The sequence below is a fragment of the Rhodamnia argentea genome, chromosome 3 (genome assembly GCF_020921035.1).
Source record: "Rhodamnia argentea isolate NSW1041297 chromosome 3, ASM2092103v1, whole genome shotgun sequence".
Lineage (NCBI taxonomy): Eukaryota > Viridiplantae > Streptophyta > Magnoliopsida > Myrtales > Myrtaceae > Rhodamnia > Rhodamnia argentea.
The window spans coordinates 33,834,370-33,858,867 of NC_063152.1; the positions used below are offsets into that span (position 1 = coordinate 33,834,370).

At 38.7% G+C, this 24,498-nt stretch overlaps 1 protein-coding gene across 1 annotated transcript in view; it reads left to right on the forward strand.

Annotated features, from left to right (window-relative positions):
- LOC115747997 (nuclear pore complex protein NUP98A-like) overlaps nt 1–23,407 on the forward strand; it is a 34,042-nt gene extending 10,635 nt beyond the window's left edge. Inside the window, exons 3-11 of the mRNA XM_030684346.2 lie at nt 19,300–19,596; nt 19,764–19,991; nt 20,121–20,764; nt 20,903–20,990; nt 21,073–21,130; nt 21,368–21,506; nt 21,703–21,819; nt 21,933–22,092; nt 22,589–23,407. Of these exons, the coding sequence (XP_030540206.2) occupies nt 19,300–19,596; nt 19,764–19,991; nt 20,121–20,764; nt 20,903–20,990; nt 21,073–21,130; nt 21,368–21,506; nt 21,703–21,819; nt 21,933–22,092; nt 22,589–23,205 (2,348 nt within the window). The 3' untranslated portion in view covers nt 23,206–23,407. The remainder of the gene's footprint in view (nt 1–19,299; nt 19,597–19,763; nt 19,992–20,120; nt 20,765–20,902; nt 20,991–21,072; nt 21,131–21,367; nt 21,507–21,702; nt 21,820–21,932; nt 22,093–22,588) is intronic.
- Nucleotides 23,408–24,498: the final 1,091 nt, after the last annotated feature.

Below are 24,498 nucleotides of genomic sequence, written 5' to 3' on the forward strand. Positions count from 1 at the left end.
ATAAAGAAAAATAGGCAGCTAAAAGTGTGCTTATAAGCAGTTATAACTAGAATTTATAATCTTTTATTTAACTTTTGTAATTTAAAAAATGAGACCATACATTAAATATAACGACCTTCTTTAGGAAAAGTGATAAAATGATGCATGATATGATGATATTTTATTAGGTGTAATTTGTCATTTATATTGTGAAATTGATAATTTAATAGAGAAAATAGAAATAAAGGCAATTATGTTGGTTGGGTTGATAAAAAAAAGAAACAATAAATTGAAGAGAGAGAAGGGCATTTTTGTCTGTTGATTGAAAAAAAAAGGAGTGGCCTAGCCAAAATGGGGGTGAAAATAGCGTCGCCCCTACTTATTTGCTAAAAATCACTCTTATGTGGATTTAAATTAAAAATCCAGCCCTTTTTATGTTCTCCCTATATCTTCTCGTGGTAGGATCTCACTCTTATGCAATTTCCACCCCCACTAATAATGATGTATACATATTTGTAATTCAACATGCTAACAAATCATTATGAAATGATCTTATCAAGTGGCATCAATTCTTAATCTTGAATTGTGACATCCTAATTTTCCGCCGGATAGATTTACCAATGGATTGATCAATGTTGAGGTTAAGTTATGGGTAATTATATTTTGGGGGTTTTAGTTATTGTGTGGTGGTTATTGGACTTCGGCAAGTGGTGGGCGCAATATAAACTTAGACTTGGTGGGCCAAGACATGTGGACGTGCACATGAGGGACAAGCAACACGCCCCTCGTGCACATGGCGGTAGGGGGTAAACGGTTCCGGGTTCATTGCGGGTTCCACCCGAAACCCGGAATTTACCCGTCGGAACAGGTTCCTCATTTTTTGGAACCTGGAACTTACCCCGTCACGGGTTCTAGGGTCGGTTCCAAGATACCCGAGAACCTATCAATTTTTTTTATTTTTTCATTTTTAGTTAAGCAAAATGAGAGTGAACGCTACAACATCTAAGAGAAAGTAGAGGTGAGTGATTTTAGGCTCTGTACATATTATATTTAGAACCTAAAACCAATCCATTATAACACATTTATCATTTTTTGGAACCGAAAACATAAAAAATTGTTTGGCTCCAAATTATACACTCATCATCGGATGTCATATAACATTGTATGATTGTGCAAAAATATATACAAAGAAAAATATAAAAATTTATTTGGGAATCTAGGGTCTAGGTTACAAGTTCCGGGTTTTAGGTAGTGGAACTTGAAACCTACCCGTTAGAACATGTTCCTCAATTTTTGGAACCTGGAACCTATCCTACATACCTTGAAACCTAGAACCGGAGCGGATCCTACGGGTTCCGGTTCCGGGTTCTCGGTTCTACCCTAGAATCATGCTCACCCCTACATGGTAGCCATGTGAGAGGCCCCCATTGTCACACCCCAAATCCTACATAAATAGGGGTAATGACACGGTCGTTCTTTTCCTTAAAGGACGTAGCCTCAAAAGATATATTTACCATACTGAAGCTTTCTATAAACCATCAAAAGATATATTTACAATATTTACATATATCTATCGTAAGAATAGATTCAAAAGCTGAAAAAGCTATACATAACCCATACAAAAAATCCCCACTATCAAAATGTCTTCCTAGTAATGCTTACGATCTCATCTTACTTACGATTCATTGAAGAACCCGAAAAGCAATGAAAATGAATGGAATAAGCAAACCACAGCCCAGTGAGTCATGTGTATATTAAAAGCAGATCGAACATTCACTATGCACTTTACAAAACATCATCAAAACTCACTTATCTTAATTTCAGCAAATAATACACATATAAGATAAGAAAGAGTTATATCGCTTCAACATAATCGTATACTTATCAAAAGACATTAAGTAGATCAATAATATCAAAACACACATCAATGATCGAGCCCAATAATCAATCTCATCAAATCACACGTTAATTGTCCATTCCATCAACCAATCTATTACTCAATATCAAATCATAGTCACAACACAAAGCTTTGCGACAAGGCGACCAAGCTCCCTCCTTGGCAAGGTCTCCACTTATTATTAGTCGGTGGTACAACCCAAAAGGATATCCTGGCACTAGTATGCATACCCGGAAACCCATATTCGGTTTCATAGTTATATTGATTGTCAAACTATGATCTTCCAATTATCCACAATTCTAAATTTAGCAAACATTTCACGAATCACAACACATATCCCAAACCATTTCAAGATCCAACCAGATTCACAATTTAGTAAATACATTTATTTGTAGACATATAAATATATTTACAACTTTTCATAACACATTTATCAAAATATCAAATCATTCACAAATACGAAAACACAGTAAATGTTTGACCTAGATTTTTATGCAATAAACATGCTCTTTCATAATCATAATATATCAAATCTCTTTTGTTTTTAAGATATGACTTTATAAATTCATAGAAGAGAAAGCACCACTCATCTCGAAAAGACGAAAATCAACCTATAGTGGTTACTCGAATCAATGTTCTTGAATTCCTATAAATTAAATCGAACAACAATATCAAAAATTGAGTAAAATAGTATTCTAATGAATGATTCAACTATATTACGCCCAATCATCAATAAAACCACACCTTGAGTGCTAACTGAAAGCTAGCACATAACAAAAACCTATCGTTGTCCACTACGAACAGCTTGCGTGCTAAAATCGTTTAAGCCATAACTTCCTTCACTGAACACCTTTTCTAGCGAAATTATAGTTAATAGAAAGTCTTTTCAAAGCACTACAAATCCCCTAACATAGCTGACCAAAAGACGGCTGAAAATGGACGAAAATCACCACTGAGACTAGACATTCGGAATTATCCAGCAGCCCGCGTTGAACTTCAAAAATTCAGTCCGATCAAATCGTGACCCCAAATCGATTTTCGTCAACTCCCAAGGCTCCACAACATCATAATCTTTCATATATATATATATATATATATATATATATATATATATATACCTAAAAACCCCTCAATTAAACGCAGCAGCTTAGAAATGATACAGATTCGATTTTTAAGCTCTAATTTCAGAAATTCCTTTGAGTAGACTAACAGAGACTTCGATTACTTATAGAGGATGATTTTTCTCTATCTCCCTCTTCTGCTTTTTTGACGAGCGCTTCTCTTTTCCTTCCTTTTCCCTTCCTTTCCTCTATCTTTATATCATCTTTTTGCCCTTTATGTTTCTGCGTGCCTTTGGTATTTGAAGAATTGTAACGCGTATTTTATTTGCTCCAGTGTAACGTCTAATTTATTTACTCCTTATTTATTTATTTATTTGTTTATTTATTTGGGCCCATCACTTTGAGTTTTGACCTGGTCAAAGAAAAAAAAAAAATGCTAATATCACACCCACCACTATAAATAGACGCCCTTTCTTTTTCCTCTATTGTTTTGGCAAGAGAACTCTTTTTCTCTCAAATTCTCTCTAGCTCTCTCTCACGGTACCCCTCAAGCCGACGACTCCCCAAGCCCAGCGTCGGTCAATCTTTCCCTCTCATCTCTCGATCTCGCCGTGCAAAGGAAGAAGAGAGAAGTTCAGGCTTGTGGCATGGCGGTTTGGGATCATTTCCGTGCAAGGGTTTGAGGCGACTAGAATTTCTAACGCATCAACTTTTGATGCGTTAAGTGTGTTTGAAGTCCTGTCTTTGCGTTGGATAGGCTTCCTATAATGTTTTGGATTGTCGAGTTTGTGGTTGGATCGTCGATTTTGGCGGCGGATGGCCGTCGACCGCGCGTGGGTTCGGTGTAGGTGGCGTTGGCACGCGGCGGGTCTGGGATGGCTTGCATGTTGGGCTCGATGGATGAATAGGCCTCCTAAGGTGTTGGGTTAGTCGAATTCTTTGGTTGATCATTGCGATGGGGGACGGATGATGGTAGACCGTGAGCGAAAGGCTCCGAATTGGTTAGTTATGGGCGCGAATCTTAGCTAGATGAAGCGTTATTGCTGTTGGGTTGATGGAATTCGAGGTCATTTGGGCGAGATATGTGATAAATCGAAGATTGGTTTATACGAATGGTTCGGCGATGGTGTCTATTGGGTGCGTTAGACGGTCTTGATGAATTCCTTGTCATGGCTATTGCTTGATTTGCCTGGGTTAACATCAATTCAATTGGTTCGACTTGCCTTATTATGGTTGCTATGTGTTGCCTGCTAGGGTGATTGACGGCCTATTTGTTGGGGTGTCAGAGATTTTACTTGTGGAGCTTTTAGCTCACTCTCATTGAATTAACCTTTTACTGATTAACTAGCCAGTAAGGATGGAGCGAAGAATAGAGGACGTGTATTGGTGATGGTGTCGAATAGTGATGTGTCTATAGATGGGGATACCTTTTGTAGAGCCTCCTAGTTGCTTCCTTTTGTTAAAAGATAATGTAATTAACTGATAGATATATGATATATATGAAATGAGAGGATTTTGTTTTTGTGTGAATGAAGTGCATATAATGAACCTTGTAAGGCCATATCCTGTAAGCATGTGCCTACCGTTGACTGCACTTGTTTAATGGCCTATTTTCGTATAGTCTTTCGCTTGTGTCACTATTATATGTAATATCGAGTTAAAGCAGAGCACGTTAGTAAGTGGCAGGCCTAGCCGCCTGGGGCATCACATGAATATAGACATACAAAAATAGCTTTGCACATATTAACATGACACATATAAAAATAAGTTTTGCATTCTTTAATTTCCAACGTGGACGGAGTTCTAAAGAAAAATATTAAAAGAGGTCAACTTGTGCACTTGTTTAATCTTATTAAATATGCTTTGAAAATTTAAAATCTACTATTTGAGGCGAGTGTCATTATTAATATATTTAAATTCCTATAGTAACTTGCAAAGTGTAATTTCCATCTTTAGTAGCTCTAAGGGCACTTATTGACAAAACCCTTAATCAATATTTCAAAACATGAAATTATTCTGGGTGACTTTAAATACTCGCGTTAAACTCTTGAAATGTAAAGGGAAAAAATGATCAGAATCACATCATTGGCTTATAAAGTCGAAAATCAAAAGTCAAATGTAAAATCCAACCAAAAGCCCGAAAAGGCCAACAAGAGGATTATTAACTTAGTACCGACGAGTATGGTCGATATGATCCGACCATGGGCCAAAAATCGAAAGTCAACTGAGGAATGTTGATGTAAAGCCTTGCATTAGATTTTGGATCGGGCCGACGAATGCAATCGGAGATTTTATTTATTTATTTTTTTGAAATAAGGATGGGAAAAATATTAATTATACAAAGAAAATGTGAAATTTCTCAGCAGCCAAAACAATAACTTGGTTTATGAAATTAACCCAAAACAGTAGTTCCCTCTATGGCGCTTTCTGATTGGAAAAGGATGTCATAACAAACTTCATTTCATGTCGTATATCCTGGACAAAAGGGGAATTACCCATTTTAAATGGGCTAGCTTTAAAAACTTTTCGAAATTGTATATGTAAAATAAACACGATAATCGCCACCATAATGGTCAAGTTGCAAGTATACGTGATGTAAAAGGATCTTCAACGATCAATAGTTTAGCTTTATGCCAACTAAGGATGTGCTACGTGATTTCACATGTACTCAAAACGTAACCCCACCTCAAAAAATATTTTTTTATCCTATTATTTTAATAGTACAAGAGCGTCAAGTTGTTCATGCTCATGATAACGCCAAAATTGTCGAATTTGAGGTTTTGCAATTTAGCACTGGAACGGGGGTTTACTGCATCTCTGGGATGTTTGCTTTTAAGGGTTATCTTTATAGACATGCACTATATGTTCTTCATCACATTGGAATAAATGAGATACTGAGCAATTACATATTGTCTCGATGGAGAAAGAAGTTCAAGCGTTCGTACCTTTTGAATTCCATATCTAACGGTGTCATTTTTGGCAATCCAAAAGGAATGTTATGATCACTTATTTAATTATGCTATCTAGATCGCATAAGAAGGTTCAAAATCTGGAGATCGTTTTAAGTTTGTTTTGCGAGTATTGGAGGAAGCAAATAAAAAGATTCAGATTGCGGATCTCAATTGGGCTAAAGAGCACCCAATCAATTTCTATCAAAATGATACTCAAAGCATCCAGATAAAGGTTCCTGTCCAAGAGAAAATCGAGAGAATCCAATTAAGAAAGCTTAAGAACTTTTTCCCCACTAATTCTTTTTTTTTTTTGTCTGATACTAATAATTCTAGTTAATGCGACGTAATTTTCTCATAGATTTGTTTTCAGCTTGATGGTAGTTTGCCAAATTAATGCATGTGAACTTTCTTGTATTGCAAAAAAAAAAAAAAAATTCTTATAGAAGAAAACAACCCCCGATGTGCGTTGGCTCTCGAGTGAATCTGGATAGCACGATATGGTGTTTCCAAACTACTTTCCAATAATTATGTAGAATTCTTTGGAAATATATGTCTCAACATCTACCAATTGAATTAACTAATACAACATGCCACGACGAAGGTACAAGGAATTTCATTAATTTTCACCGAACTGGGAATTCGGATCGAGTCACTTGTAGCTATTCTCAAATTTTGATTTGCAATCAAGACATAATCGGAGGTTTTCAATCATTGTTGGAACTTGTTATTGTTTTGTTTTGAAATAGAATACCTCACTATAAATTGATTTTTAATCCGAATGAAATGATATATGGTCGGGTGTCTCGTGTTCATGTGAATGTTCTCAATGAACCAAACATTAGAGCTATATCGGGTAAAATTTGTATAAAAATGGATCAAAACCGTTTTTTTTTTCTTTAGCTTTGACTCATGTGACCCTAAGATCGGCTTTCTAAAGTTTTAGGTCACTACACATCATCATCTACGAGATTTGGATCAACAAGGTAAATTTTTTCTCTACTAGTTCATCATTCTTGTTTTGATTTTTTATTTACTTAAGTTGTTTAATACATAATTGATATCATTGGTCTTAATCTTAGGTCACCGGAGAGTCCTTCTAGAGCAATTTGATTTGAGTGAAAGGAATGAGAAGCAATTTCATTGCACAAATGATTTTGTTACTAGTTGCAAAGCCAACGTTTCAAGTGTTGATTCATCTTTTAAATTAATAGATCTATATAATGACATTGCCTTCTTTTCAGTAAGTGATAATATTTTTCTTCACATTCAAGAAAATTGATTATGTGGGCTCTCTTACAATTTTGTCTCTCAATTTTAGCTTGCAATAAGGAAACATAAAAGTAAAAAAGAGAGGAAATATGGAGTCAAAAATTGAGGTTAATACCATAAAGAATCCCAAACTGGTACAAATATGATAAATTTATCTCAAATTATTTTTTTGACCACAAAAGATCTCAAATCGATATACATATGATAAATTTTCTCAATTTTTTTACCACCAAAAGCTGCAAATTGATATACCTATGACAAATTTACCCTCGGTTAATCTTTCTTTAAATTTTACCATCAAATTGTTAAGTTGGGTGATATGTGACAGTTAACGGGTGTACCAATTTGGAGTTTTTACCTAGATGTATCAATGTAAGGTTTTTCATGGTATTAACATGCTTTAACAGAAAATAACAAAGAGTAAATTTGTCATATGTATATCACCTTGAAGTTTTATGTGATAAAAAAAATTAGTTTGGGTAAATTTGTCACATGTATACTAAGTTGGGGTTTATTGTGGTAAAAAAAAAATTTATGGTAAATTTATTATAGTTGTGCTAGTTTGGAAATTTTTTGCAGTGAAAAAAATTGTTTGGAGTAAATTTATTATATGTGTACTAGTTTAGGATTTTTCGTGAAATTAACCCAAAAAATTGACACCATGTGAGGAAGTGTTCCGATTTCCACAAAATAATTTTGTGACTGGCCATTGATGGTTCCCACCGTCGTCCTGCGAGGGATGATCAGCCTAGCCGCTTCCAACTTTTTATGGCACCTATGACAACAAAAAAAAACATTTCATAGCACGACAAACCAAATCCGTGTTAGATAAGCAAAAAGTTATTTTGCCTTTCCGAAAAAATATTATCTTATGATTGTTACACGAAAAATTGGTACATCATGGAAAGCTTCAGAAGGGGTAAAAATAAAAAGAAAGCTTTAGATGTTTTGGAATAGAAAAAAAAAAAAGTCACATCGCCTGCGTTGTAACAATTAAAATAATTAGAAAGTGATAATTTATCCAAACTCACTCTAAACTAACTAATTTAGGAAAAAGCAAATCACGTATTGTATGGGGTGTTCCAAGGACGCCAACTTAGGGTCCGTATGGTAAAGTTTCTGTTTCTGAGAACATATTTGGAAGAAAAATATTTTTTTATGTTTCTGTTCCCGGCTATGATTTTCAAGAACAGAAATGCGTTTGGTAAACAAAAAAAAAATACTTTTTTCATCGAAAGGAAGGATTTGCAACCGGCGGACGATAGCGGGCGGCGGGGGCCGCTTCAACTCCTTGCCGACGATGGTGGGCGGCTGCGGCGGCTTGCACAAGCTCGCCCTCGAGTTGTTTTTAAAAAGTGTTCCAAAATCTAGAAACAAATTTTTTTGTTTCTCATTTTTGCTCCAAAAGTATTTTTGTTTCTCAAAAGTATTCTTGGAACAATTTTTTACCATACGCGTTTCTGTTCCCAAAGTATTGCGGGAACACTTTGGGACCAGAAATATTTTTTCTGGAGTGTTACCATACAGACCCTTAGCTCCCCTGAAACGCGACGGAGTTCAAGCTTGACGCCAACTTCTCGTCGCTACAAATACTACCACTTCATGCACATCCTCTTCTCCGTCTCTGTTTCTCTCGGAATTTCTCTGTTTCTCTCTACACTTTAAGTGGTCGGCGACACACCAGGTGCTCTCTCTCTCTCTCTCTCTCTCTCTCTCTCACTTTAAGTGGTCGGCGACACACCAGGTGCTCTCTCTCTCTCTCTCTCTTTAGTTTTGATGAACTCGTCGTTGATGACACCCTCGCTGCCGTCCAGGCTCGCTCTAACGGGTCGTGAATCGATGTGACTGAACTCGTCGTTGTTAATCGCATTCGCGACAATGGAGGGTGGAAGCGAGGCGTGAGAAGCCATTGGGCTTTTTTCCAAAACAGGAGTAAAAACAAAAGTAATTACCAAATCATGTGCAAAAAAAAAAAAATTCACTAGACCAGGTGCCGCTCGGCAGTCTTACTACCGAGCAGTAGTTGGCTCGGCACTCTTACGGCCGGGGCGGCGCTCGGGCGGCCCACTCAGTAGTTTAAGCGCCGAGCAACTATCGCCTTTTTTTTTTAACATTTTTTTTTATTGGTGTCGAGCAACATTCTCTTTTTTTTTTGTAATTTTTATATTTTATTTTAATCATTTCTTAATTTCTTTTTCTTTTTTTCTTTTAATCTTTTTTTATTATTCAATTTGTTTTCATTTAATTATTTTTTTGATTTCTTTTTCTCGTCGCTCCACGGTCCCGTCGTCTCGCTCGCTCGCTCGCGCACCACGATGACGCACCCCGACTCCGCAGCCCCGTCGCCTCACTCGTTCGCTCGATCGTTCTTCTTTTTCTTGTTTTCTTTTAATCATTTTTTATTATTCAATTTACTTTCATTTAATCATTTTTTTACTTTCTTTTTCTCATCACTCCGTCCGCGACCCCATCGCCTCGCTTGTTCGTTTGCTTGATGACACGCCTCGACTCCATGGCCCCGTTGCCGGGCTTGTTCGTTGTGCACGAGCAAGCGAGGTGATGGGGCCGTAGAGTCAAGGCACGTCATCGAGCGAACGAACGTGCGAGGCGATAGGGCCACGGAGCGACAAGAAAAAGAAATTAAAAAAATGAATAAATGAAAGCAAATTGAATAATAAAAAAATGATTAAAAGAAAACAAGAAAAAGAAGAACGAGCAAGCGAACGAACGAGCGAGGCGACGGGGCTGCGGAGTTGAGGCGCGTCATCGTGGTGCACGAGCGAGCGAGACGATGGGGCCACAGACGGAGCGACAAGAAAAAGAAATTAAAAAATAATTAAATGAAAACAAATTGAATAATAAAAAAAGATTAAAAGAAAACAAGAAAATGAAATTAAAAAATGATTAAAAGAAAATAATAAAAGGATTGTTGCTCGGCACTTTTGAGTGCCGAGCAACAATAAAAAAATTTAAAAAAAAAAACAGGTGTTGGTTGCTCGGCAGTTTAATTGCCGAGCAACCAACGTAGCTTGGCAATTTAAGTACCGAGCAAACCGCTAGGGCTACTACCAAACACCTAATCTGGTAAATATTTTTTTTTTTTTGCATTTGATTTGATAATTACTTTTGTTTTTACTCCTGCTTTGGAAAAAAGTCCAAAGCCATTACCTTATGAGTCTCTGCTTTTTCATTCGCTGCAATTCAGCTCTGAACTTGTGTTGCCCGGTTGTTTACACTTTTTTTTGGGTGCAATGCTGTTGTTAGTTAAATCCTGAACGTGAATGAGTTGTCAGCTGTCGCTCTAGAGTGATTCGAAGTCACTTGGTTCGACTCTTTGTGGCTTCGCGCCATGTAATTCACAACGCTTCTTGATTGGTAATCGTGTGTCGCTTCTATTCCGGTTGGTGACCTGGGTTTTGGTGCCAGAATTTTTCTGGAGGATCGCGAGAGACAATGTCTGTTCCAATCAGCCGTAAGTGCTCGATCACCTCTTTGAAGTTTCAAGCTCTTTAGTTTTTCTTTCTGCACATTACCATGCGGTGCCTTGCTGTGCAAGTAATACTCCGTGTTTTTTGCATCCTCAAAGTAGAAAAATTAACACCTCGAAACCCTGGTGATTCTCCATCATCAGCTGTTGGTGCTTCTCCATCATCCCGCCGCGTTGTTCGCATCAGGAGGCGTGGTATGACAGGAGGTCAGCCTAGGGGACGTCGTGTGGCTCCTTTCGCTCCGAACGAGGAAGAGGCTGAACAAATGCTGCCTTCCAAGCTCCAGTCAATTTGCGGTATGACTGTGCCTGTCTACAAATGTAAAAGCCGTGAGGAACTTAGATAAGAGGATTACCGGCTGGGGGGCAAAGGTACTCAAAATGATTATCACCTACAATCGCTCTTGCTACCTGCTAAGTTAATTTTTCTAATCATTGTTTCTCCAGAAACCTACCAAATCGATATTGACCAGTTACTTTGTGTCATTCTCAGGTGGACCAAATCACGCTGATCAGTCTGGTGATAACGTTCGCCCTGGTGCATCTTTTGCCATTCCTCGGCCTACTTTTAGTCGGTCATCTCCTTTTTCTTCCGCTGCAGCTTCCCATGCAGTTTCTTCTGCCCCAGCTTCTGCAGCCACATCTAACCCAATTGCTCCAATTCCCTCTGGTAATGCAGGGTTTTTGGCCATCAACTAACACTTCGCTTGATTGTTCTTCTTCTTCATTAACTGTTGTTGTTAGATCGCCAACTTTTGCAATTGAAGTTAGTGCACCGCTATCCTTTTTTTTCCAGATATCCATTTGGATTTGATTCAATATTCGGAAGCTGTCACAAAACATGTCATCTCTTAAAAACTGGAAGTCTCTAGGCTGTTTTATATTCATGACGATTGTCTTCAGTTTGTGTTGCAGTGCCGAGTTAATTAGCACTTGATGATTGATGACATGTCTATTATCATCACTATTAGTTTCCTCCTATTTTTTGGAAACTTTTCCAATTTGCATAACACTTTGGATCCGCATAGAATGTAAGCGGACTTTTGAAGGAGGCAGTATGTTTTCTTACTCTATGCATGTCACCTCTGGATCCGCCTACTTTTCTTATAAATATAGTATCGACTTTCCATATATTATGCATGTTTCAAAGAATGTAATCAACAACAAAAGTTATTGACGGTCTTGTTACATCTTTGTTCTTTCCTCAGTAGGACATTCATTTGATTTGAATGCACCTGTTTTGTTTGGATGTTGTGCTCTCAAAAACTTCATTATACAACTTTACGAAGGTAATAATTACGTGGTAAGAGTGTTTAGTATGGGTATTCCTTCAGAAAAATCTTGTGCTGCATTATGATCAATAATTTTAAGAGTGATTTCCTCTGCTTTTCTTCTTTTGTCTGTTCTGGCACTTTAGCACTGTCATGCATCTCTACGTACTATCTATGATGCCATTTATGGGCATTATAATTCTTTCGTGACCTATTTTATCCATGCCAGAAACTTTAGAAGTATATATATGCTGTTTTACGTATTAAGAATCTCTCTTTCTCCTCTTCTTAATCCCAAAAGGATCTTCCCCTTTTGTTCCCTTTGGTGCTTCTTAATCATCAGCTATTGGTTGGTAAGTTTAATGGTAAGTTCCATCTTTTTCACAACTGGTAACACAGGTATTAGTTAGCTACACCAACATTTGGCGGGACTGAGTTTGGAAACTCGTCTTCTGGAGGTCAGCCTAGGGGAAGTCGTGTAGCTCCTTTCACTCCTACTGAAGAAGAGTCTGAACAAATGCTGCCTTCCAAGCTCCAGTCAATTTGCGGTATGACTGTGCCTGTCTACAAATATAAAAGCCATGAGGAACTTATATGGGAGGATTACTGGCGGGGGGGACAAAGGTACTCGAAATGATTGAGTGCTACAATGGCTCTTGCTACCTGCTAAGTTGATTTTTCTGATCATCTTTTTTCCAGAAACCTATGAAATCAATGTTGATCGGTTACTTTGTGTCATTCTCGTGTGGACCAAATCACACTGGTCGGCCTGGTGTTAGCGTTGGCCCCGATGCATCTTTGCCATTCCTCGGCCTACTTTTAGTCGGTCATCTTCCGGAACCATCCCTGTCGTACACCGGTTGTCGATAGGCTTCACTAAAACTGGTTCATCGGTCCAATATGTGAGACCGCCTGTCCAATTCTTTGTATGATGTCCTTGCTTTCCCTTGTTGCAAACTAAAGGCAATCTGCTTTTTGAAAAGCTTTTGATTTTTGTAACTTCTTTTAGGTTGTGGATTACCATCTCCTGTATCCGAATTCTCAAATATCAATAATATGTAATAGGTAGTGAGTTTTCTTTTCTCATTTGTTAGTTTTTTGTGCTGGAAGGTACCGCTGGACTAGAGAGGTGAGATGCGCACTAGTCTAATCTATCGGTTCAAATGTTTGTCGGCTAGACAGACCAAAGAGTAATCCATGATATTGAAAGCATTCTGTCAAATCTTTCCAATATAATCCATTGCGGGTATTCCATTACACAAATGCAAGCTGGTCCCGCTACGAACCAAATTCACATGAAGTTGTTAAAGAAATAAACCCAGGAGTTACTTCCTTTCACAGTTATCTATGTACCCCTGGCTCTAGCGGATAACTAGATTCCGTACAGACTTCACAAGATAATTTTACCTAGCAACAGGACTTATTGACAATGTCTTACACTGCAACATATCATATGGCTATCTATTGAAGTATGTCCCACATTGCCTAACAACGGGTTAAATGCTCTTTACATTCATGTGATCTCCCTCCACATATAAGTTTAAGTGTTTGGGTTTGACTTTCTAACATGTTATCAGAGCCGCTGCTATCTTTTTTGCGAATGAGTGGGGGTGTTGAAGTATGTCACACATTGCTTGACAACGGTTCTAATACCATTTATATTCATGTGATCTCCCTTCATCTATAAGCTTAAGCTTCTGGGTTGGACTTTCTAACACTATCTAATATTGCTCACTACCACTTTTCTCCATCTGCCTCTCTCTGTATAGGAGTGCCTTGCTTGCGTGAAAAATCCTAAGAACATGGCATTTGGTTGTGGGTCACATGGTGAAGCTTCTTGGAAGTATTGTTCGCTGTTGTTAACTACAGCTCTCCTTCCTAGGGTTACTGATACAGTTAGCATGATCAATTGCAGACTTGCGGACGAAGATTGCTCAGTTGTCCCGTATGTCGCCAGCCAATCACCATCAGGTCAGAGTGTACACGTGATTACTCCTCCAGGATGAAAAAATGCACTGGCTGCAATTCAGATTCTGCTATAAAGCCCCACTTACTTGATTGCTGTTACAGGTTCCATTTTCCAATGATGGAGAAAATACACCTAGCAAACCTTTTGGTTTCGCTTGCAAGGTTCTGTTTTATGAAGTTACAACGATGCAAAATAGAGCTGCAAGAAACAGGTCTTATAAGAACTGTTAGGCATATCTTTCTCCTTTCTTTTTCCAATTACTTGGAACAAAACTGTGTTTGCGAGTTTTTGGTAGCTTTGCTGATTTAAGCTCTTTTGAATGGATTTTGTTTCATTGCTCACTTACGTCTCACTGAATTTTTCAATCAAAGTAGTTCTGAAGCAATGCATCGAAGCGCATTTCAATATAATCGTCAAACCTGCTTGAATTGGTTCTGTCTTCCATTGCCTCTCCTTGTGATTTCTTTTGCCGAGAAAAGATCCCACCTTCCCAATTAATGGCCCCATTTCGAAGAGTTCTCGGCGTCAATGATGAACCTGTACTTCACATCTCTCCCGATGAATCTCTGTTCCTCCTGTTATGCTACCAGAATCAGTTTTCGTACGTGCCAAAAGTTCATCGCGAGCTACTTATAGCTTGTTCACCCATCAGGTATCGAGATTTAATTTAGTAATGAGCTTTGAGAACACAAAAATATCGAGGTCAAGGCTTGCTGGATTGAATTTAACTTCGATCGGGATCCCAACCAAGGCCAGAACGCCAACCTGTCTTCGAAAGAGACATGTAAGTATAGAATAAGCGATCGCCAGATACCACGGCGAGTATAAACTCCAGGGACTTAGCCATGGTCTGCACGTATTGGATTCATCAGATCAAGACAGCACTTGACCTCCATGGATCTCACTGTTGATGATTCCAACTTTCGTTCGTTTACCTTCATCGGTTCCTGGTAAGATGAGATAACTAGAGGGTCAGAACCAAGCGAGCTCAGTGCTTCCTCCTCTCTACAGATGCTTGCGCTGAACACTGTGACTTTCAGTCCAGAAGCCTTCCCAAACTTAACTGCCTTGTGAACGAGCCCGCCGAGTCCAATCACGCCGAGAGACTTACCAGGTTGGTTCATCTTGCGACGCATCAATGGAGTGTATACTGTGATTCCAGCACAGAGCAATGGAGCTGCTAAAGCTTCTGATGTACAAATATGAATTGTCAGCCTAGCACCAAGACCATTTTAATTTCTGAAGAAGTGAATAGCCTTGAACAGTACTCAGTTGTCGCCATGGTGGCCCATGGGCAATTCGTCAACGCTCAGCCCACCGGACGAACTTCGGCCTACTTGGATGACACTCGGCACAAACATGGTTCGATTGGGCTCATGGGCCATGCTAGATGTGCCGGGCCGAATACCGACGGCGAGCTCGCGGCCTCCGGCTTCGCTTCTCTGACTTTGGGTGAGCACGGTTCAATCTGGGCCCCGAACTAATGTGGATTGGGTGAAACACACAAGAGTTTTGTGAACGGTACAAGCCTCAAGCCTAATTAGCCGATTCGAACCGGTTTAGACAAAACCAAAATAGATTTTTTTTTTTATTCTAAACCCATTTAATATGTATCAACTAATCAATCTAATAGATTAGTTCCATATATACTAGAATTCATGTATGTGTAAAATTTCTCACTACTGTTAATGATTAAAGAAAAGATCAAATGAGTTGTGCGAGGGGACCGGTGAAAAAAACTTTTAAAATAAGTAAGGAGAGAGACAAGATATGAATACGTGATGTTATTTATTACAATAAACTTAGATTATGTAAAAGGACGATGCTATTTCCACTCCTATTTAGGTTAATCCACTAAATTTTTCAAGGGTTAATACCACGAAAAATCCCAAACCGGTACACTTGTGATGAATTTACTCCAAACTATTTTTGATCACGAAGAATCCTAAATTGGTATACCTGCGATAAATTTACTCTAAACCGGTATACTTGTGATAAATTTATCATCGGTTAGTTTTTGTTAAATTTTATAGTCAAATTCTTGAGTTAAATGACACGTAGTAGTTGATGGGTGTACCCATTTGAGGTTTTACCCTTTATTTGTTTCAAGTGCATCAATTTAGGATTTTTCATGGTATTAACTTAATTTAACGAAAAATAACTTAAGGTAAATTTGTCACAAGCATATCAATTTGGGGTAAATTTATCACGGATGTACTAATTTAGAGTTTTTCGCGGTCAAAAAAATAATTTGGGGAAAATTTATCACAAGTGTACTAATTTAGGGTTTTTAATGGTAAAAAAAAAAATAGGTTGGGATAAATTTATCACAAGTAAACCAGTTTGAAATTTTTCGAGGTATTAACCCTTTTTTTCAATCAACAAACCGAAATACTCTTCTCTTTCTTCAATTCATTGTTTTTTATTTATTTATTTATCAACCCACCCAATAAAATATCATTTACCATGCATCATGTTATTACTTTGCCTAGAGGAGGTCCTTATTATTAATTTATGGTTAAATATTTTTTATTTACATAAGTTAAATAAAATGTTGAGATTTTTACTTATAACAGCTTATGAACACACAATAAACTACCTATTTTTTCTAAAATAGTTTGAGTGAAACTTTATTTCAAAGTTGAAAATTAAAATTCAATCTAATTATGAAGCAAATTTTGATCTTGTGGATGATTTTTCAGAATAAATTTGAAGCTTTCTAAAGTTAAATGTCGTTGGTTTGTGCTTTCTTTAGAGCTTTTTACATTTTAATATGAATTGCAAGATGGGGTTGAAAATTTATTTACATATTCTACACTTTCAAACTCGCGAAATTATTTTTTAGAGGAAAGCTTTAAGCACATTTGAAACTTTTGATCCACTTGCTATGAGATTGGATTTATAGTCGGTATTAGTTACTTTCTTCATGGCAAGAGTTTGTTTTGGTCGAAATATTAGTTACTTTCTTCGTAGTAGGAGTTGAACATGAAAAAGTTCCATGTTTTCCGTTAATGTTTTCATCCTTTGTAAATATTTGGATGTGATCTACACATAAGTATGTTTGATATTTGATCATGCTTCTAACAAATTAACTTTTTCATATTTTGATCAATTTCTCCTTTCCATTTTTAATATAGATAGGGTAAATAATTAATTCAATTTTTATTTTCAAATTTGAAATATAGTTTCACTCACACTATTAGGAGAAAACGACAATTAATTGTATGTTCATAAGCTGTCATGAATAAAAATTTACTGTGAATGAAAATATGGGACAACACTCTAGCAAAATGATAATAAGATATGGTTAATTGATCTATTAATGGGTGTAATGAAGCATTTTTATTGTGAAATTAACGAGAGAGATGATAGAAGCAAAGGTAATTTTATGGATTATTTAAAAAAAAACAATAAATTGAAGAAGGAAGTGAAGGGTATTTCAGTAAGTTATCCGGCAAAATGAGCATCTTAGCCAAAATGAGTGGAAATAGCGCTGCCTTATGTAAAACTGAAAAGTTTCAACTTTCAGTTTGTGCGAGAGAATTGTTAAATGTCATAAATTACCTTTTGATTATCTTATTAACTTCGAATATATGATTCTAACTCTGATTAGGAATGGACAAAAATATTCCTACTTATTTGTGTGGGCTTTCATGGAATATTTTTTTAGGAAAAGTCCCAGTTTGAAATCCTCATTCGAGCTTTTTATTTCATTTTGTATACCAATAGGACGGGTTTTAATTGGAGAAAATCAATATTAGATAAGCAAAAAATGATTTTGCTTTTCGAAAATTTATTATGCTATGAACAATCGAAATCGGTACATCATAGAAATTCTTTAGATGTTTGGGAATAAGGAAGAAAAAACATCAAAACGCCTGCGTTGTAACAATTTAAATTAATTAGAAAGTGATTAGTTAATCCGAACTCACTCTAAATTAATTAATTAGGACAGAGCAAATAACGTGTCGCATGGGGCGTTCCAGGGACGCCAAGTTGGCTCCCCTGAAACGCTACGCGCCCCTAATGGCGACAGAGTTCAAACCTGACGCCAACTTCTCTCGTCAATATAAAGACTCCCATTCCATGCACATCCTCTTCTCCCTCTCTGTTTCTCTCTGAATCTCTCTACACCTTCACTGAGGTCCACGACTCACCAGGTGCGCTCTCTCTCTCTCTCTCTCTCTCTCTCCCCAGTTTCGACGAACTTGCCGGCTGATGACACCCTCACTGCCGTCCAGGCTCTCCTTGCGGTATCGTGAATCGGTGTGAACGAACTCTGTCGTTATTAACCGCATTCACGACAATATAGGATGGAAGTGAGGCGGGGAAAGGGTGATTACCTTAAGAGTCTCTGCTTTTACTTTCACTGTAATTCTGCTTTGACCTTGTGTTGCCTGGTGTTTTTACTCACGTTTCTGTGCATTGCTGCTGTAGTTAAATCCTGAACGTGAACGAGTCGTAAGCTTTTGCTCTGGACAGTGATTCAAAGTTACTTGGTTCGGCTCTTCGTGGCGTGGTGCCGTGCAATTCCACGCTTCTTGATTGGTAATCATATCTCGCTTCTATTCCTGTGCGTGACCAGGGTTTCAGTGCCTGAATTTTTCTGGAGAATTGCGAGAGATAATGCCTGTTCCAACTAGCCGTAAGTGCTCGATCACTCTTTGAAGTTCCAAGCTTTTTAGATTTTCTTTCTGCACATTCCTCTGCGGTGCCTTGCTGTACAAGTAGCATTCCGCTTTTTTCTCGTATCCTTCAAGTAGGAAAACTTACGACTTGAAATCCCTTTTCCAGCTTTTGGGAGGCTGACTAGTAGCACCCTTGCGCCTCAATCAGAATTCGGGCAGGCTAATAACGCGAATAATAACAGCCCTTTTGTGGTCACATCTTTTGGTGGTACAACACCTTTTGGTTTGCCAGCAGGTGGCTCTGTATCTGGGGGAACTTCAACAGGAGTTTTGGGGGGTGGTTCTACTCGAACTCCTTCGCCCTCCTCTTCCGAAGCTGCCTTTGGTGCTTTTGCATCATCAGCTGGTGGTAACATTTCTATCATTTTTGTTCCCTTTTTACTTGTTATGTCTCTAGGATGTTTTATGTTCATGATGATTGTGTTCAGCTTGTGTCGCAGTGCTGGTTTAATTAGCACTTGACGACGGATGATTTGTCTATTATGATCACCATTGGTTGCCTGTGTGGTTTTCTTAAAAATTAAGGCCCTTTATTTACACTTTTCTCCTCCTATTTTCTGAAAAAATTGCGCACTCTATACGCATCACACTTTCGATCCGTATAGTTTGTAAGCGGACTTCCGAAGGAGGCAGTATTTTTTCTTACTCTACGCACATCACCTTTAGATCCGCCTACTATCTTACCCTTCACAGAGCGCTTTTCATAAATGTGGTTTCAACTTTCCAGGCTTTGGTTCGAGCACCCCCGCCTTTCGAACTACGAGCACACCGGCGTTTGTTACTGATAGTGCTCCATCATTTGGAGCTACAAGAACCCCTTCCTTAGGTACTAGAGGAAATGCATTTGGTCCAGCTAAAGGTCCCATCTTTGGGTCTGGAGGTGCATTTGGTGCTTCCAGTAATCCAGATTTTGGGGCTTCTTGTAGCTCATCATTAAGCTTTGGGTCTTCTCAAGCTTTTGGGCCATCAACAACTGCATTTAGGAGCAGCCAGTTTGGATCAGAATCTCGTGGAGCTCATACTGGTGAGATATTCAATTTTACTCTTGTTTTGTGGAGAACTAGTTTTTTGTATTACTTGCCATAATGAAGCAAAATTGGTAGGAACCTTCTTATCAACAGTCTCACTCCCCACACTTTTGGTTGCTAAGTTCAATGGTATGTTCCATCTTCTTCACAATCGGTAATCCAGGGTCTCACGTAGCTACACGAACATTTGGCGGGACTGAATTCGGAAATTCATCCTTTGGAGGTCAGCATAGGGGAAGTCGCGTTGCTCCTTTCGCTCCACCGACTGAGGCAGAGCCTGGGGAAATGCTTCCTTTCAAGCTCCAGTCAATTTGCGGTATGACTGTGCCTGTCTACAAATGTAAAAGCCATGAGGAACTTAGATGGGAGGATTACCAGCGGGGGGACAAAGGTACTCGAAATGATTACGTGCTACAATGGCTCTTGCTAGTTGCTACCTGCTAAGTTAATTTTTCTTATCATTTATTTTTCCAGAAACCTATGAAATTGCTATTGACCAGTTGCTTTGCGTCATTCTCAGGTGGACCAAATCACATTGGTCAGTCTGGCGCTAGCGTTGGTCGCCCCGCTGCATTTCCCGCCATTCCTCAGCCTACTTTTTGTCAGCCATCTCCTTTTTCTTCCACTACAGCTTCCAATGCAGTTTCTTCTGCCCCAGCTTCTGGAACCACATCTAACCCAATTTCTTTTACGTCATCTAAAGAGCTTTCAATTACAGCTCCCAGTCCTTTTGTTCTAAAACCTTCTAACAATGCAGGGTTTTGGCCATCACCTAACACTTCCCCTTTTGGTTGTTCTTCTTCATTAACTTCTGTCGTTAGATCACAGCCTTCTGCATTTGAATTTAGTGCACCGCCATCCATATGGTCTTCTTCAGTCTCAGCTACACTTGGTTCATCACCACCGGTTATTAGTGCTCCCACTACTCAGTCTTCCCCACTACTTTGGTCTACTACCCCCCCAATTGCCAAATCTGCTTCTGCATTTAGACAAACTCCTACTTCCTTTAGCCAAACTACTGCTCCATTTGGCCAAATTACAACCCCAACTTTGGGTCAAACGCACGTATTTAGTACGGCTTCCAGTGGCTCTGGTGGGAGCTTATTCCCAAGTACTCCATCTCCAGTTCTCTCTACTAATGCAGCCGCAATCGGTCAAACAAATGTAAGTCCTCTGAAAATCATCTTATCTATGTTCTGTGGCCCATGCATGTGGTCAATCTGTCAAGTTGCATTTGTGGTTTGCAACTCTTTTGCCAATTGTTCAGCTAGTTTTGACTCTATACTTTTGCCAATTCCGCAGCCCTTTTGTTCTTTGCCTTTTCAAACATCTGAAGCTGCAGAGACTTCTCGTGTTAGTTCCCTTGGCAACTTGGGGCAGACACAAGCAGGTAACTAGTAAACCCCTTCCTCATCTCTCTTACCTTGTGATTTCTAACATGGTGCTAATGCTATGTCAACTCTGCTTGATAGCTGGTACAGGTGGCTTTAGCTCACAATATGCTTTTGGTCAGCGTCATTGTGAACAATCGTACGTGTTTCTCATCTTTTTCCTAGAGCATGTGTGCACTTTATGCAGTATTTCTATGGCAAATTGTCTGCGGGTCAATTTCAATTACACCTTCCCAACTTCTATGTGGGCTAACTTGTATTGACTCTCATTGGTGGTGGGATTCATACATTTGACTGCCTATAAATCCGCTTGAAAAAGTTTAGGAAATCTTTTTAAATGGATTAGTTGTTTATCCATCGAGCTCCCCTCTTGCAGGTCTATCAACGGGAGTTCTTCAGTTGTTCAACGAGCACTGGTCACAAGTCCTTCTGGAAACCTCCCTGCCGTACAGCAGTTGTCGATAGGCTGCACTGGAGCTGGTTCCCCGGTCCAATATGGAATTTCTAGCATGCCTGTACGACCACCTGTCCAATTCTTTATATTGCTTTCCCTTCTTGCAAACTAAAGACAAATTGCTTTTTCCCGAGTGGATTCTTTCAGATACAAATTCAAATTTTCATGCTGTGGTTATTGTAGTGCTTCACTAGTCTTTCTGAGCGGTTTTTAGTTTTTTTGAGTTAAAAGCTTTTGATTTTAGTAAATTCTTTTAGGTTGCGGATAAACCATCTCCTGTTCGAAAATCTCCTTTGCTGTCTGCTCGGCATCTCTCACTGAGGCAAACTAGGCTGCCTCCAAGGAAGTACCAACCCACAGAGGGTGTTCAAAGGGTGAGATAAATTATCTGAATTTACAAATATCAATATTGTGTGAATATGTATCTGCTCTATAGTTTTCACATCAGATTCTGTTACAAACCTCTCTTAGTTGATTGCTATTACAGGTTCCATTTTTCTATGATGGAGACAATACACCTAGCAAACCAGAGGCGGCTCAAGTCATTCCTAGGAGGAACCCAAGATCTATGGTTATCAGTCCTGAATATTGGCCTGCAAGAGAACAGAAGCCATGTCCATTGATGAAAACTTCTCCAGATGAAAATGGTAATTTCATATGCCATCGTTGGCCATTTTATGCATATTCTGTAATTAATAAGGTGCCTTGGGGCAAGAAGAGCTAGGCTGCAACTGTTATTGTTGCTCTACCGTTCTAAGTTGGAATTGTGTTAGACAGTTGGATCATGAATACATCCGCATGCATCCATTCTAGTACAAGCCTTTTCTTTTGAGCTTGACCAACTAATAAAAAACTAATCTTGTAGCGATTGGATAAAAGCAGTAAGTTTACGCAACTTGAAGCTTCCATTCATGGATAAATCTCTATTTTTCAACTGAAATTCTCACATTATATGTCTTGGATCTCAAAATTAGTGACATAGCATTTGTTTTCTCTGCTCCAAAGTAGTTGGATTATTTACAGCTATATTAGACGGTTCTATACCTGTGAGAATGCTAGAAAGCAAAACGAATAATGTCTGCTCAATATAGCCAGAATTTGCAGTGACACTTTTTATGGACTGAATTGGTTTCTATGCTGCAGATGGTGTTCCCAAAGATGGTCCCTTGGAGGAGCAAACTGACTTCGTCAAGGCCAACCAGAAAATGAAGGGAGTTCATGACGATTCCTCTCTTCAGAATGATGTGATTCCTAAAGGAGCTGGTGAGTCTGCCATTGGGTATGATTGTGATGCTAGCATCGAGGCACTTATGCCGAAGCTCTGTCAGCCCGAGTACTACACAGAACCGCATGCCAAAGAATTAGCAGCCAAGGAAAGAGCTGAACCAGGATTTTGCTTTCGAGTCAAAGATTTTGTGGTTGGACGGCTTGGTTATGGTCACATTAAATTCGTAGGGGAAACCGATGTGAGAAGGCTTGATCTTGAGTCCCTTATTCACTTCAACTATCGCGAAGTGATTGTGTACACAGATGAGAGCAAGAAACCGCCAACAGGGCAAGGGCTCAATAAGCCAGCTGAGGTGACTCTTCTTAATATGAAGTACATTGATAAGAAGACTGGAAAGCAGTACATCGAGGGGCCCAAAGTTGAGAAGTACAAGGAAATGCTCAAGAAGGCGGCTAAGAAACAAGGCGCAGAGTTTGTGTCGTATGACCCCATCAAAGGAGAGTGGAAGTTCAAGGTTCGCCATTTCAGTTGATATGATCCGACGGAAGAACAAGACTAGGAACCTTGATGCCGTTATGTGTTCACTGAAGGAGGAAGGTACAAATAGCAGTCCGAAGGAAAACCTTTTGGTTTCACTTGCTGGGTCATTGTCTAATGCTGTTGTAACAATGCACATATAGCTGCAAGAAAATAGGTCTTACATGAACTGTTAGGCATATCTTTTTCCATTCTCTTTCCATGTGGTATACTGAAGGAATAATTGTGGAGCAACGCGTTAGAGGCATTTAATACAATCACCGAACCTGCTTGAATTGTATCTGATGTCTTAAATTGAATGCAAGGATGTATTTTCATGGATCTAGGAACTTTGTTTGAAAGAAATCAAATAAAGATTCACTGGACTCAAGAAGCCAATAATTCTAATAACTTGATTTCTAATCATATGGCAGGAAAGTGATGCGACATAACTACTTCGCTTTTTTCAACAATAGAGTCACGATTAAGACATATGATGTAGAATTCATTGCCTACTGGACAAGAAAAGCACATAAAACTCTGCTTAATGCTTTGTCTTCCATTTTCCGGTCTCCTTGTGGTTTCTTCTGCCGAGAAAAGATCCCTCCTTCCCAATTAATGGCATCATTTCAGCGAGTTCTCAACGTCAATGACGAACCTGTACTTCATATCTCTCCCGATGAGCCTCTGTTCCGTTGTGCTACCAGAAACAGTTTTCCTACCAGCCAAAAGTTCATCGGGAGGTACTTAGCTTGTTCACCTATCAGGTATCATGATTTCATCTAGTAATGAGCTTTGAGAACACAAAAATACCGAGGTTAAGACTTGCTGGACTGAATTTAACTTCGCTTGGGAAGCCAACCAACACCAGAACGCCAACCCCTTTCCAAAACAGACATGTTTCGTATGGGCAATCACAAGATACATTTTGTTTCCCACATGATCTAATACTACTTGCTAAGGATTGTCTCTGTAAAACAATTTGAGGACCGCTTTTTCAATTCTTCACTAAGGTTTACTGAGGAGAGTTTCTTTTTGCATTAGCTAATGCAATTCTCCATTGAATAGTTATTGCATACTGAGCACTAAAGACTGCAGAGTCGGTATAGAAAGTATCTTTAGCCCTTTCCACAAGATGCAATTAACGGCTAAAACGCCATTCCTCACTGTTATATGCATTATACCACTTCTGACCAACAGAATAGAAAGAAAATTAGCAGAGAAGAACACGTGATTTGAAATCTTTTCAAGTCAACATGATTTGGAATCCTTGCACACTGTAAAATGCTGTCCGATTAAACTTTTTCAT